The 15,312-nt window shown below is 45.4% G+C and overlaps 1 protein-coding gene across 1 annotated transcript in view; it reads right to left on the reverse strand.

The window, feature by feature from the left end:
* Positions 1-1,131, reverse strand: part of BICC1 (BicC family RNA binding protein 1) — a gene marked incomplete at both ends in the record, with an annotated part of 108,123 nt that extends 106,992 nt beyond the window's left edge. Inside the window, one exon of the mRNA XM_084265088.1 lies at positions 930-1,131. Within this exon, the coding sequence (XP_084121214.1) occupies positions 930-1,131 (202 nt within the window). The remainder of the gene's footprint in view (positions 1-929) is intronic.
* Positions 1,132-15,312: the final 14,181 nt, after the last annotated feature.

Here is a 15,312-nt window from a genome sequence, read left to right on the forward strand (position 1 = left end):
TACACTCACGGGCTCTACAGATAAGACAGCTGGGAGCACCCCATGCGTTTGCTACCCCGCTCAGCAACACACTCAGCGGGTTTAAGCCTATTTACCTCACCTTCAGCGACAAGCCCAGCGATTGCTACCCCTACGCTGTTCAGTCAGAGGCTGCCTACGTAACTTCCACCGAGCGTTGGATAATTCAAAACATACTGGGACAAAACACGTCGTCTCCAAGCAAAAAAATTAAAAAAAAAAAAAACAACAGAAGGAAGCAGAGCGAGTCCTAAAGCAGCGGCTGCCGGCTCTCCCGGAGCCTTCCCCGCTCCTCCGGCCGGGACGCCCGGCTTCGGAGGCTCCCTGCCCGCTACGCGGCGGCTCCGGCTGTTCCTAGAAAGCCGGGAACCCGAACCAGCCTGCCAGAGCGGGGAACGTTACGGTTTTTAAGGAGTGATTTGTGAGAGACTTCGACTTCCAAAGCTGCAGCCTCTCAGCCCGCCGGCTGCCGGTGCGGGAGGAGCCCCTGTGGGGCTGGGCACCGGCGCCACCCGCGACGCCGGGGCCGGCCCGGTCCCAAGCGACACCCGATGACCTGGGGGTGTCCCCGTCACCCGCCGCCCAGGCCACGCCGCTCGGCTCCACTCCGCAGGGGAGTGGGGAAACCGGGAGCCTCCTTCCCCCGCCCTGCTCAGCCCCGTCCGGGGAGGCCACGACGACGCCCGGGAGCTCGGGACCGCCCGCGGGGCTCCGGCCGCCCCAGGGCCGCGGCAGGCGCCCGTCCGGCCAGCGGCCGCCCCTCTCCGGCCCGGCTGACAGGAGGATGCCCGGCCCGGCGGGGAAGGCAGGACGCTACGGGCCGGGGACGCGGCCCCTTTTCCTTCCCTCCCGGGCCGCCGCCGCCGCCCCGCGCCCCCCGGGGACCCGCCGTCGTCTCTCCCCGCCCTCACCTTGGAGCATGGCCTCCAGTTTCTTCCTGTCCACCCGGAATCGCTCCTCGCCCCACTCGGGGCTGTGCAAGGGCCGCGGAGGGCCGGCCGAGTCCTCCTCGGAGCCGGGCACGGGCGAGTCAGTGCTGCGCTCACTGTTGGAGCCCGGGTCGGAGAGCGGCTGCTGCAGGTACCCGCTCAGCGGGTCGCACTGAGCCGCCATGGCGCAGCCGGGCGGACCTCGTCGCCGCTCCGAGCCCCACTCGGCCGCCTCCCCGCGGGACGCTATCTGCCCCCACAGCCGCCCCCCCGGCTCATCCCAGCCGCCGCCGCCCGCCAGAGTCCCAGCGCCGCCGCCTGCGCCCGCCTCTGCCTCCGGCTCCCCGCCGAGTGTGCGCGTCCCCGGGCCGGCGGCGGCGTTCGCGGCTCGGCGGCGCCCCCAGCCCGCCCGCAACCCGCACAGCATCTCCGCCTCCATTGGGCCGCCGCCGGCCCGCCAGGGAGGGGCCGGGGATATCCCTGGCCGCGGCCCGGGAGGAGGGGGCAGCGGCGCGGCGCGACGAGGGAGGGGAGGGGAGGGGAGGGGAGGGGAGGGGAGGGGAGGGGAGGGGAGGGGAGGGGAGGGGGAGGAGTGATTCCGCCCCCAATGGCACCGCCTCCGCTTCAGGGCCAGCTCGGGCCGGGGTCCCCGTCAGCGCGGCTGCGGGGGCGCCGCGGCCCTGCCCGCTCCTGGGTGCGTCCCGCGTTCAGAGCAGGTCCCGCTGTGAGGTGCGGTGAGCGGAGCGAGGCGGGGGATACCGAGCTGCCCGCAGCCCCCTCAGCCGTCCCGCCTCCGCCGCCTCAGGGGCGGTCGACAGCGATCACGCCGTGCTGGGTGCAGTAACGCGACGGGTGCGGGTGGCCGCCCCGCAAAAAGGGCCCTAAAGAACAGCCCTGCCCCCCAAAACGACAGAACGAACCCCTCCAAACGCGGCTGTGCGGGCAGGGGAAACGGGCAAGCCGAAGCGGTGCCGGCGCGTCCTGGGAACGCCGTTGGCTGGCAGGTCTCACGGCGGGGAGGGCCGTGGCTCGCAGCAAGGTGGGTTTTTTCTGTGGGAAAGCCTCAGAAGGGCCGAGCGAGCGCGTGCGTTGTGCCGCTGTGCTGCGCCCCAGGGGACCAGGGTGCGCACCCCTCGCCTGCGAGCCATTACCGCGTTGATCGCACCCAGCATCCCAGTGCGGGATTACGCCCAGTTCGGACGTGCCGCGGTACGGACACTTTAAGTAGAAGAGCGCACGCCGGTGTGGAGGGAGCATGGGCACCTGAAGTCCCCCAGTGCCGGCCAGAGAGGGGCCATTTCTCTGTTCCAGCAGCCAGACATGCTGCCCGTTCGCCCGCGGTGCTCCAGATGTCTGTCTTCTCCTGTACTGAAGCAACCATGAGTTGATGATGGCCAAAAGCCAGGTTGCCATCCGGGCAGCTGACTTGGGTGATGGGGAATTGCGGAAGTGTGGTCTGGAAGGCCGGGTAGTGAGGTGGGTTGAGAGCTGGTTGAAGGGAAGAAGCCAGAGAATTTTGATCAAAGGGACAGAGTCTGGCTGGAGGCCTGTATCTAGTGGAGTCCCTCAGGGGTCAGCACTGGGACCTGTGCTGTTCAATATATTCGTTGATGACCTGGATGAGGGAATATAGTATATGGTCAGCGAGTTTGCTGATGACACAAAGCTGGGAGGGGTGGCTGACACCCCAGAGGGCTGTGCTGCCATTCAGCAAGGCTATGACAGGCTGGAGAGCCGGGCAGGGGGAAGTTTAATGAGATTGAACAAGGGCAAGTGTAGGGTGTTGTATCTGGGGAAGAACAACCCCAGGTACCAGCATAGGTTGGGGACTGGCCTGATGGAGAGCAGCGTAGGTGAGAGGGACCTGAGGGTCCTGGGGAAAAGCAGGATGACCATGAGCCAGCAATGTGCCCTTGTGCCTAAGAAGGCTGATGGCATCCTGGGGTGTATTAGAAGGAGTGTGGTTAGTAGGTCAAGAGAGGTCCTTCTCCCCCTCTGCTCTGCCTTGGTGAGACCACACCTGGAATATTGGGTCCAGTTCTGGGCCCCTCAGCTCAAGAAGGACATAGAACTCCTTAAAAGAGTCCAGCGCAGGGCTACCAAGATGATGGAGGGAGTGAAACACCTTCCTTATGAGGAGAGGCTGAGGGACCTGGGCCTCTTTAGCTTAGAGAAGAGGAGACTGAAGGGTGACTTCATTAATGTTTATAAATACATTAAGGACAGGAGTCAGGAGGATGGAGCCAGGCCTGTCTCAATGATGGCAGCGATAGGACAAGGGGCAATGGGTGCAAGCTGGAGCAGAGGAAGTTCCATGTGATATAAGGAGGAACTTTTTCACTGTGAGGGTGACAGAGCACTGGGACAGGCTGCCCAGAGAGATTGTGGAGTCTCCTCTGGAGACATCCAAACCTGTTTGCATGCATTCCTGTGTGGTTTAGTCTGGGTGACCCTGCTCTGGCAGGTGGGTTGGTTGAGGTCCCTTCCACCAGCGCTCTGGCAGGGAGTTGGACTAGATGATCTTTCGAGGTCCCTTCCAACTCCTTACGGTCTGGGATTCTGTGATAGTTCGTGTCTGCTTGAAGGACTTTGTTAAAACTCATCAAGAGCTGTGGTTTCCAGGTAGAACGGGACTGCGATAAATCTCATTGCAATATGCAGTCATTTTGGCCAAGTCTATGTATTTCCCATTCTGTGCCATGACAGTGTGAATTCTACAACACCCATGGTTTAATTTCTACTGAATATTATGTGCACGGAGGGATGCAGTCAGGGAAAACATCTAGTGCTCATTTGTAGTATTTCATTCTGTTGGTGGTCTCCCAGCCTCTGTGGATGCTACCCAGTGGCTCCTTTGATCCTTCTCATGACCATGGGAAATAAAATGGCTAAAGTAAAAACCAGTAGAACAAGAAACGAATACAGGTCATGAAAACAGCCCACTTCTCAATAGTTTGCTTGTAGGTGTGCAGGTAGGGCTGAGGAAAGACTGAAAGTCTTTTTTTTTCCCCAGGTCAGATGTTCTCAACTGCCTTTTTTTCTTTTTTCTTTTTTTTTCAGGTGGGAAAGTGAACATTGTCCATAGCAAAACAACCTGAAATAAAGTGAAGTCTGCTGCCTCACCCTAGATCAGCACCAGCTGGAGTTACCAGTCTTCTTGATACCAGGTCTAGTCAGTTACACAATCCACATGTTCAGGAGTTGAAAGGGTTGACAGGGGCAGCTGCAGTTCCCAGCAGGGCAAACAATTATTTGAGTATTTTCCAGTCATAAGCTAGTGAGATTAACAGTCAAGAGATTCTCAGTGTGGGAGATGCCAGTTCTTGCATTTGCATCAATTCCTGCAGTTTAGCCATGGAAAACTTCCTTCTCATTAATTAGCAATGGTTGATCTCAGTAGTATTTTATAAACAATACAGCAAATCAAAGATCTCTTAAAAAATAATGATGTACACAGTTTAGCTTCTATTCATTGAAAAGAACCCTTTCATCGTGTGGTTTTAGACAAAGATAAGAACTGAACTCTTTGATTTCCTCTTAAAATCCATGTAAATAGAAAAAGGAAACCATTTTAGTGATTAGGAGTTATTATTGGTAGAACATGTTCAGTAGAGTGTCATTTCTGTTGCATAAATGGCACTGTATTTCTCCAGTATACTGTAGTGGAATAATAAAATGTCTGTTAGAACACAGAAAACTTGAACTAAGCAGAAAAACACATTTTTAATGGCTAAAATAACATTAAGTGTGGGTACAATTGGCAAAAATGGGTGGAAGTTGGCAGATAAAAGATCAAATGGCTAGTAGGAATATCAGCTGAAGTTGATTTTGGCATATATAATTTATGTTGGCTATTTTTCTGTGGCCAGTAGCTTGATCAAAGAAAAGAATAACAGGATCTTTCTCATTTTGGCATACCATGTCTATTATGCTACATTCTCTTCCTCTTTTTCTTGTACCCGTCTCTCTTCCTCACCTCACACACACACAGTATCTGCAAATCTCAGGAAAAAAACCCCAGAACTGTATAGGAAAGTGTTTCATTTTCACACTCAGACTATGTGCAAAGCTGGTTGATAACATTTGTTTGGGTGGCATAGATCCTCTGAATTTAAAGGGGATTCACAAATTGGTTGAGCTACTGTAATAAATCACATCTCTCTGGGGCTGTGGAGAGCTCCCAGAGTTAGAGCGGTACAGGATCTCTCCTGTGAAGAATGTGGGTCTGCCCTTGGGCCTTTGGGCGAGAAGTGACAAGTCACCAAACAGAGAGCAACATGAGATGGCTTTGGGCCTACCTTAGGGCTGCTGCCCAAGCATGGTGCTGATGGCTGGCGACGTCTGCGGGCCACGAGCATAAGATGTAGATGTTACCTGTAAGTGGAAGAGCGATGCAATGTAACTTACCATTAATACAGCACAGACTGTATTCCAGAGCTTGCCTTTAGTTATGATTCTCAAATTTATTTAATTCACAACACCATTATGAAGCAAGGTGCTGTTACCTGTATTTGTTGAGGTGGGAGCCATGTGCCAATAAGACCGGCTCAGAAATCTATGAACCTGAGAGTGGGGAAAGAGAAGGAGGCACACAGAATCTTTAATCACCACAAGTGATCTGTGGTATCTAGAAATGTTTTTCTAGGGAGAATGCTAGATTTGGTTTGAGTTGTTTAGGAGTGGTTTATTGCTAGTAAAAATGAATGCTGGGGGCATTTGGAAAGTCATTATTTATTGCATTCATTTATTTTGCTGAAAAGCCCGTAATATTTTGACTTTCATGATGTTGTGCCATATTCCCTAAGTAGGCCCCATTAACTCAAATTTCTCAGAGTAATATAATGTGGTCTACTATGTACTTAAGTACTGTGCACTTAAGGCACACCAGCAAATAAATAAAAGGTCCTCTGCAGCTGTTATAAAAACTTTTCCACTCCTAGCAATTCCCAAGATAAATTGGGTTTTTTACCCATAAAAGCAGGGAGATTCTGAAATATCTTCTTAGTTATACTGAATCATGGGACCATAAAAAATATTGAAAGAGATCTCAAAAAGGTCATCTAGTTTATCTTATAACTGTGCTGGGTTCATTCCTGACAGATATTTGTTTATCCACTCCTCTACGATTTTTAATGATGAGGTCTCCTTGACCTCTCCAGGAAATTCCTGTGCTTCACTTACCATCAATAAGTACTTTTTCTCCTTAATGAGTAACTTGAATTATTCTTGCTGCAACATAAAGCCATTAATTCTTGTTCTGTCCACCGTGGACATGGCAAATAGATTATTTCTCCATTGTATCAACTTCTGATACTCGCGAATACTTTTATCAAGCATTAATTAGTCCTTTAGTGTTTTGTTTTGTTTCTTTTTAAATTTAGTCACTCTTAAGTCTTTCAGCCCATTCTCAGATGTCGTGTTTCTTGTTGCTGTCTGAGAAATCTTTTCCATGGTAGTCTACATCCATCTTGAAATACAGAACACAAAATTGGAGACAGTACCCCAGCTGAGACCTTCCCAGCGCTGAACAGAACTGCATGATCTTACCGTGTGTCTCACAAGCTGTACTTCTGCTTATTCATCTCTGTGTCACAGTTATCCTGACTCCATGGCATGATGTTACTGCCTTGTGTTGAGGTACTATAATTCCTAGCTCCTTTTTCTGAAAAAAATCCTACTGTCTAACTAATAGTTCCTCATTGTGTATTTGTGGTCCTGATTATTCTTGCTCAGAATGATCTCCTGGACTTGTCACTGTTGAACATCACCATTTTTATTGAAGACTGATGTTTAACAACTATTGGCACTAATACTGGGCTTCTGCAGTTTTATTTTTCACACCACTAAGATGCATATTTTCAGTTTCTGCTCCCAGATCATCACTGAAACACAGAACAAATACAAGCTCAGAATCATAGAATCACATAGAAACCAAGAGCTTAATGCCTATCTAGCTCCAACCCCCTGCTATAGGCAGGGACACCTTCCACCATCCCAGGGTGCCCAAAGCCCCATCCAGCCTGGCCTTGAACCCTGCCAGGGATCCAGGGGCAGCCCCAGCTTCTCTGAACAGCATGTGTGAAGGCCTCATCAAGTCACGTCAAGCTTACTATCTACCAACAGAAGAGAGTATCACATCACAGTCCTATTTGATACAACTTTTTCATCTTGACAGTGAAACAATAACACTCCTGTGTGGAGATGCTTATTCATGGACATGGGACATAACAACCCCATGCAGCGCTACAGGCTTGGGGGAGACTGGCTGGAGAGCTGTCAGGCAGAGAAGGACCTGGGGGTGTTGGTTGACTGCAGGCTGAATATGAGCCAGCAGTGTGCCCAGGCGGCCAGGAAGGCCAATGGTATCCTGGCTTGTATCAAAACCAGTGTGGCCAGTAGGTCTGGGGAGGTGATTGTGCCCCTGTACTCGGCATTGGCGAGGCCACACCTTGAGTACTGTGTGCAGTTCTGAGCTTCTCATCATAAGAAGGACATTGAGGTCCTTGAAAGAGTCCAGAGAAGGGCAACCAGGCTGGTGAAGGGGCTGGAGGGCAAATCATATGAGGAATGCCGGAGGGAGCTGGGGATGTTTAGTCTGGAGAAGAGGAGGCTGAGGGGAGACCTTATCACCACATACAACTGCCTGAAGGGAGGTTGAAGGGAGATGGGCGATGGTGTCTTCAGCCAGGTGACAGAACAAGGGGAAATGGCCTCAAGCTGTGCCAGGGCAAGTTTAGATTAGATATTAAAAAAAAAAAAAAAAAAAAAAAAAAAAAAAAAATTACTGAAAGAGTTGTCAGGGCCTGGAACAGGCTGTCCAGGGATGTGGTTGAGTCACCATCCCTGGATGTGTTTAAAAAAAGGGTAGATGAGGTATTTAGGGATATGGTTTAGCTTAGGATGGGAATGGTTGGGCTTGATGATCTTAAATGTCTTTTCCAACCTTGCAATTCTATGATTCTGTGATTATTGACCCATTTTTATGTAACCAGCAGTTTTGTGAATGTTATCGGAAACAGGGTTCGAACTCTCCTCAAGCCCCGAGGTATGGCTTTTGCTGCTGCTCCCCCATCTGCAGATGTTCCTGGTCTATTACAATAGTACACTATTCTGGTAGGATGTATTCTTGTTGGATGTAGATATTCTTTCCTGCATATAGATATTCTTACCTTACCTGATTCAGTTACCTGTTCCAATCTGTGTGGTGCTTTTTTTCCTCCAGAATATTTCTAGGTGCTGAAGTTAAACTGACTAGGCTAAAATTTCTTGGTTCCTTCCCTGCCTTTTTTAAAGACAGTAACTGTATCTGACCTTTCCCAGTTTTCTGGTACCTCACCCATCCCCAAAGGATTTTAAAACAAGCCATTAATGGCTGTGAGAATGAGCCAGGGATAAATACTGTCTTGGTGAGCCTGAGAGAAAACCAGAGGATCTAAATATTCCAGGCTTAAAGGTCTTACTGATCACACAGAAGGTGTTAATGTTGGGTAACATTAAATGTGCTGCGCAACCTTATATTCATATATGCACTGTTATTTATTACAGCCATGCAGTCTTAAACATCTTAATCTCTTGAAGACTTTTCAACAGATGGGCTTTTTGAACCTTGTCTTTGCTGAAACATTAGAAGAATTAGAAACAAATGTACAAGACTCAGAAATCCGTGAATTTTCACTCTTGGAAACTGCAGCAGCAATTTCTGGCAAGAGTGCAAACTGTCTCAGCGCTCAGAAGCAAAGGAATAAATTCACATTCTAAATCTAATTAGAAATCAACTGTAAAGGGGAAAGTTAAATGTTATCAATTAGAAGAAATAAATGGATTATGCTTAATTTGAGAGGAGAGTAGTTAATAAATAATAGCATGAATTAGAGTGCATTTGGACATGGTTCTATAAAGAGCCAAAAGGACTGAGAACATGAACGCTGGATTGGGAAACAACTTGTCACGTTAGGTAATTTCCTGCACTGCTGTTAAAGGAACTGCATTATTTATCCATAAATTAGGAAAAGCTGTTTTGTAATGTTGTCAGTAAATCAGAATCTAAATGCTAAATTCTGGGGGTTTTATAACCATATTATTTTCTTACTTCGTCTTAAGAAGGCACTGAAAAAAAGTCCTCCTAGAATAAGAAAAATTATTCCTGTTCTGGAGGTCTCCTCTTGCCAGCATACTCTTCACAGGTGATTGTGAGGTTTTTCACATTCCTTCTGTTTTACTCAAATAGGTGAAAAGAGGGAGAGGGTATCTGAAGTAATATGAATGTATAGTCTGAAATGAAGTGATTTAATCCCTGTTAAAAGAGGGAGAGGGTATCTGAAATAATTTCTGATATAACTTTACCACTGTGGCAACTTAATCCCTCACTCATAGTCAGACATCTAACTGAACAGTTTTTCTGTATATTCCTAAATTAATAGAAATAAAATTATAGATAATTAAAGCATTTTCTCCAGTTGGGGTTCAAAATAGACCAGCCTTCTTTATTAATAGTATCCTGATCACTTTGTTTTGCTGCTATTTGTGCAGGCAGAGTATGTTTTTAGCAACTAAAATGCTGCATTTAACATTGATACATTGTTAAAATCTGTTCTTGCACTTGTGTCAGCAAATAAGATATACTAAATTATTACAGTAGTCCCTCAATGAAGGAGAATACTCTTTCACACTGTACAGGCACCATTGGTCTCTCAAGACTTTCATATCACGTAAAATGTCTGAGACAATGAATGCATTTCCCCTTCTAGGCTAATAATAGCTGCTGACAGCAGATTTTGGTTATCTACCAGAAATCAAATAGAAAAATCTATTTTGCAGATTTTTTTTCCCATTTCTGATACACATCTAATACTTGATTTCACTACTAAAAACTTCTTGCTCTTTGTGAGTCCCTGTTCCATAAAAAAGCACCTAGATAGATTCAGCAGTTACAACTAGCTTGCTTTTATTCCACACAGCCACTCACCTGTCAGTCCTCAGTAGCCACACTCTTGTGCCATCAGGGCTCTGAGTGCACTAATAGGCTTTCATTTTCCTTTGTTCTGGTTTTGGCCTGGTTGGATGGTGTGCTTGTGTTGTAGGTGGTTTCCTGCCCTGTCTCTTGCTATTTCTGCATGGACTCATCTAGGCTTGGTGATTCACTGACCTATATCTGAGGCTGGTGATAGGACTTGTTATCAGCATTCTGTTCTTGCTAACCGTTGGGATAGCGTGGAGCTGCATCTGGATTGGTGAGACACTTGTCTTATGCTACTGCCTTGTGGAGCAGCCTTGTGCTTGCTACTCCCTGGTAGGGAGTTACAGGAATGCCCTTATCAGCTGACTGTCCTTGATTCCTGAAAAAGAGCCCAACTCCTGAGTGGGTAAGTGTCAATACTGCAAGCTTTAATTCTCTAACTGCGACTGAAATGTTAGAGGCGATGCCAGTGGAGCTGTACTCAGTTTTTGATTGGGCTTTTCAGTAACACAAAGTGATATGGACATGATATCAGAAGACAAGAAAGAGGCCCTCATGAGCTGCTCTCTGAATTGCTGGCAGCTTTTTCTCTGATACCTTTTACTCTGTGTAGTTGCTTATTCCTTTAGAATGAAGTTGTGCTATTTCAGAACTTCCAGAGATTTATACCCAAAGTAACAACTTTACACAGGTATAATGAGCTGAACAAAGTATAAGGGGTGGAAAGTCCTATCAAAACAAACAAACAAACAAAAAACAAAAAAACACAAAAAAGGATTTTTTAACTTTCCTTTTGGAAATGTAAAAATATTTTCATTTGTTTAATTTAAGATAATTTGTTGACTTGGACAGATGTGGTATTTCATTGGATCATAGAACTGCAGTGGAAAAAAAAAACTACTCTTGTGAAGATCTCTTAGTTTTTATTTGATTCTGTTCCTTTCCTAATACTTCTAGTAGCTTTGATGTCTTTGGTTTCACATGATTCCTGAAGAACTTTTTGTTCTCTTTTGAAAGACAAAACAAACATACGACCTCTGGTAAAGGAAGGGATACAAAAGGTCCATGATCTTTAACACAACTGGCTGTGAGAGAAAAAAACTTTTTGTCCTTATGAGAAGACATACAAATACTTGGTAAGAGGCAGGGAGACTGCTTCATCGTAATCACAAGGAAGCTGATAGGAGAAACAATCTTTCTCTCTGATATTTTTTTTCCCCTGCACAGCACTACATAAGCTTAATTTTGCAATGGTAATTAGTAACAGGCAGAATCTTTAGGAGACAGGGTTCATCAATACTTTCTATTTCCCAATTTTCTGCCAATTACCTTAAAATCAAGATAATCCTCTTGGAATGGTAAATATAGCTGTGTGTAAAGTAGTAGCCAGGCTGTACAAATTGCCCTATAAGGATGCATGAGAACAGTCCTGCTTTCTTTGGGATTTCATATTTTATTATATGCTGTGTAATTTGATCATTTTAGTATCTAATTTAGAAGTGAGAGAAGGGAAGGTTTCTTTCATTTTGGGTTGTTGGCCCTACAGAGGGCAAGGAGCTATTTCGTGATTGTTTATGGTAAAAAAATAGTTTATTTTATGGCACGTATTAAATATGTGTCATGACAGGAAAAAGAGTAGCCTTAGATTTTCCAATGCATTTCTGTCAGAGGCAAATGCAGCCACAATCTACATGGTGATGGGGGAGGCAGAGAGGAGGAGGAGCAGCCTGACTTTGCACCAACTGCTGGCTGCTGTGGACTCCTCTAGAGAATTGCTTTTCCTGAGACTACCCTGATTGTCTGTGTATTGGCATTATGCACTGGTAGTTTCAGCAGTCATCTGTTTTTTCTCTTCCTTTACCTGTGTAAGACTTTGAAACACATGCTTACTGTGGAATGCTGTTTGGTATATTATATGGAGCCTTTTGAAGCCTGCTCTCAGTAAGAACTATTTCGGTAGTGGTAACAATCTTGAACCCAAGTGGCCGAAAGATGATGCAAATCACCTTTACCTGATCTCTTCTGGACTCATCATCTCGTGCTGTATCTTTCAGAAAACCTGTATTCTCCATCTGGGTTGACTTAGTAAGAATTGGTTTGAGTTCTGTGTGTGATCGAGTAGGAAAACAGATTTTGAAAAAAGAAGTTGGTTGCATTCAGAAGATGAGACTTCATGTATTGATATCCTTGTTCCTTTCTTGGTGTGCTTTCCTCTGAGGCTTAGGAATATGTGGAGGACTACCTGAGCCATCAAAATGCATCCGAAGACTGTACCTCCTTGGGCACAAAGATTTTGTTCCATTTATTCCTTCAGTCTAAACTGGGGAGTGAAAGAATGGAGTGCTCCAGCTGTGTTCCTGAACACATGGGAAGCGGTCATCCTACAAGGGCTTTATCAGAATGGTAATAGAATATAGGGCTTGGACTGTCAACTACTGTAAGCTTGTATGCCTTCAAAGAAGCTGTGCTGACAATTAGTATGACTTACCTCAGAGGAAAATCTAGTAGCTTCAACAAGAATACCTTAGATAAAAGGAGTATAATAGAGAAACGGCTCTAGCACACTGTGGAGTTAAAACCAGAAGTGGAAGAGGAGCATTGGCGGTTCCTACTATCTTGAAGACTGCAGCCAAACCAGCAAGGATTTAAGGAAGTGACTCATAGTACTCAGAAGAAAGAAAAACATCATAGTAATGGCAAGAAAAGCTAGGTTAATGTAACTAAACTGTTGAAGTCAAGTTTACTGGCCCACAGAGGCAGAGGCAGGAAGCACTGAAATGACTGAATTACATTCCTGAAACAAGTCTGTAATAGTGTTTTATCAGGCTAGTGGCTATAAATGACCAAGAACTTCAGTGGACATGAAGGAATATGTTTTGGTCTTGGACAGTTTTAGGCAGACATATTAGAGTAAATTAATTTGCACGTGTAACAGGTACAGATTTGATCCAGAGATAGTAGTGTAACAAACACTCTTGGCAAATACTATGAAGCATGCTCTCTTGTTTGCCTAATAATTGACTCTCAGTTTGCTAATATAGTAGTTTTTAAAATGTTAGCTTCAAAAAAAACTCCATGTTTTGTTGTTTTCTGGCTTAATGTTTATATTGTTCTTAAAAGAACTCCAAGCCTTTACAAAAAATAATTAGCAATACTAATTGTGTAGAAATGCTTGCTATTTTACTACATGAATGGGCTACAGATAATAAGGCCAAACCTGGGCTTCCAATGCAGATACTAACATTTGACATTGATGTAAAATTAATCTGAAAAATAGTTTAAGGCATATCTTAGTATTTATTTCCAAAGTTGAACAATTAATTTATTGGTATTTTTCTGGAACAATTGGTGTTGCACTTGGTACTATCTTTGGTGTTGCTGGAGCTGGAGATAGCAGGGTTGCCTGGTTCATAGCCATTCTTTTTTTTTAAAGAGCAGTCAGCTGATGACAGAGTTGAGGACAAGGCTTTGAGCAACTTGGTCTAATTTTTGACCGTGGGACTGGGTTTGACCTTCCACCTTAATTTGGTCTATGACTATTTTCTTGTGTGAAATATATTGCAGGATTTTTTCTGAATTTACATTTCAAACTCAGTTCTTGTTCTAGAAATTTAGTCCAGACCATGCTTCTCTAGTTTACTTATGTTATATGGAACGTGGTAAAAGGCTTATCTTACTATTATCACTTATTACATCTGCTAGTTGAAGCCATGACGTATTCTTGACAAACCTGGCCTTTCTTTACATCCTAATTGCTCAAAAATAACTCACTAATAATTTAGTCTCTAGTATCATCTTTATCTTTCCAGTCTCCCACTTTTTTCTGGTTTTGGATTTGGTGCTGCACTGGTGTTCCTTTGTGCCCAATTTTTCTTGAGGACAGCAGTCCCTGTATGTTTTTTTAGAAGGTGGCCCATGATGTATCAGTGTATCACCTGGGTGAAGTGATAATGGCCTTTGGGAAATACAGCACCTCTACTGTGGTAACTGCATCTGCATCTTTTCTCCTGTTCTGTGTAATGCTTTGATTAGTATACATGGGTGGCTGGAGGGTGGGGGCATGGGGACAGGGTTAGGTTTGGCATGAAAGGGCTGTTTATTGTCTAATGGAGGCAGCAACTAGTCTTTACCCAGAGCTACATCTTACAATCAGCTGCTATAGAGTTAATAGTCATCTTTTGTAAGGTTGACCATGCTAACATTGTTTTTCTGCTGAGCACTTTTCTGGCAGCAGCAGAGACAGATCTAATTTCCAAAATACTAAATGGAAGACTGCTGGGATTATTGCTTTTCTGGAATTAGTTGATTTTAAAAGATTCTCAGAAAACGGTTGAAATTAAGCAGTCAATTTAGACTCATTTACAACAGGAATCAAACACCTAATTCCTTTTTGTGCCTTCTGGAAATGCTTTTTTTCCCACTTGCTGCATTCTCCTATGGTTTGATCTTTCTGCAAAGCTGTGAACAAAATTGAGATTAAAGCTAACTTGCTTTTCAAGGATTGTTTGGAGCAGGGACTGCGTAGGGCTGCCAGTCGCAAGTCACCATGGACCATGCGGGACGGATAAAAGTATAGTAACTTTGCAAATGCTTTACACATAAGAGTCTGCCTGTGTTCTGAGCAAATGCCGTAGCTCTTGAACTGGTGCAGTCACCAAAGTAGTTTCAAATATGCAGGTATGTCTTCTATAGCAGTCTGAGGGGCATGGAGTTGCTTGGATGGCTTCAAGGTATGTGGCTTGCTGCACTCTGTCACAGCTACCAATGTGTGTAGCAATACTGTACTCCTCGAGCTGCATATTGCACTTCTGTCTGCAGTTATGATACTGGCCTATGCATGGGTGAAATGCAAAATACTTAAATAGCCCTCCATTTCTCTTTTGCCCTAGAAGGTGCACTTCTAAATGAGATGAATCACTAACTTGACTTGGTTAACCCTAGGGTAAGGCCTTTTAATTATTAACTTAAATAGTTGTGGGAGTTTTGCACGTTTTGCTCCAAGAATGTTATGCATTTTATACTAAAATGGCCTGAGTGTGTCTTATCTGACTCTGTTGGGATATTTAAAATAAACAAATCCTTTCATATTGAGTACAAAATCACTGGCTCAGACCACTGAACCAAATTAATCTTAATGGGTGCAGCAGTGATTCCAGCTAAGAATAGTGCCCTTCATATGGCTATCACGCATAGACAGGAGCTGGTGGAGTCAGTGAAGAGCAGTATGATTTCAACGATGTAAGAAAGTGGTGAGATGAAGCTCTTGTTTTGGAGGTGCATTATTGTAGTACAAGAGCTTTCTGCACAGATGCTGTATGCTAAATGAAGCTTGCTTAACTAATCTGTACCTGTCCTGAGTTCATTTTGTGTAACCAGATGGAGTAGCAAAGGGCATGTAGGTCTTGAGGT

The sequence above is a fragment of the Gallinula chloropus genome (assembly GCF_964237585.1).
Source record: "Gallinula chloropus genome assembly, chromosome: 5".
NCBI lineage: Eukaryota > Metazoa > Chordata > Aves > Gruiformes > Rallidae > Gallinula > Gallinula chloropus.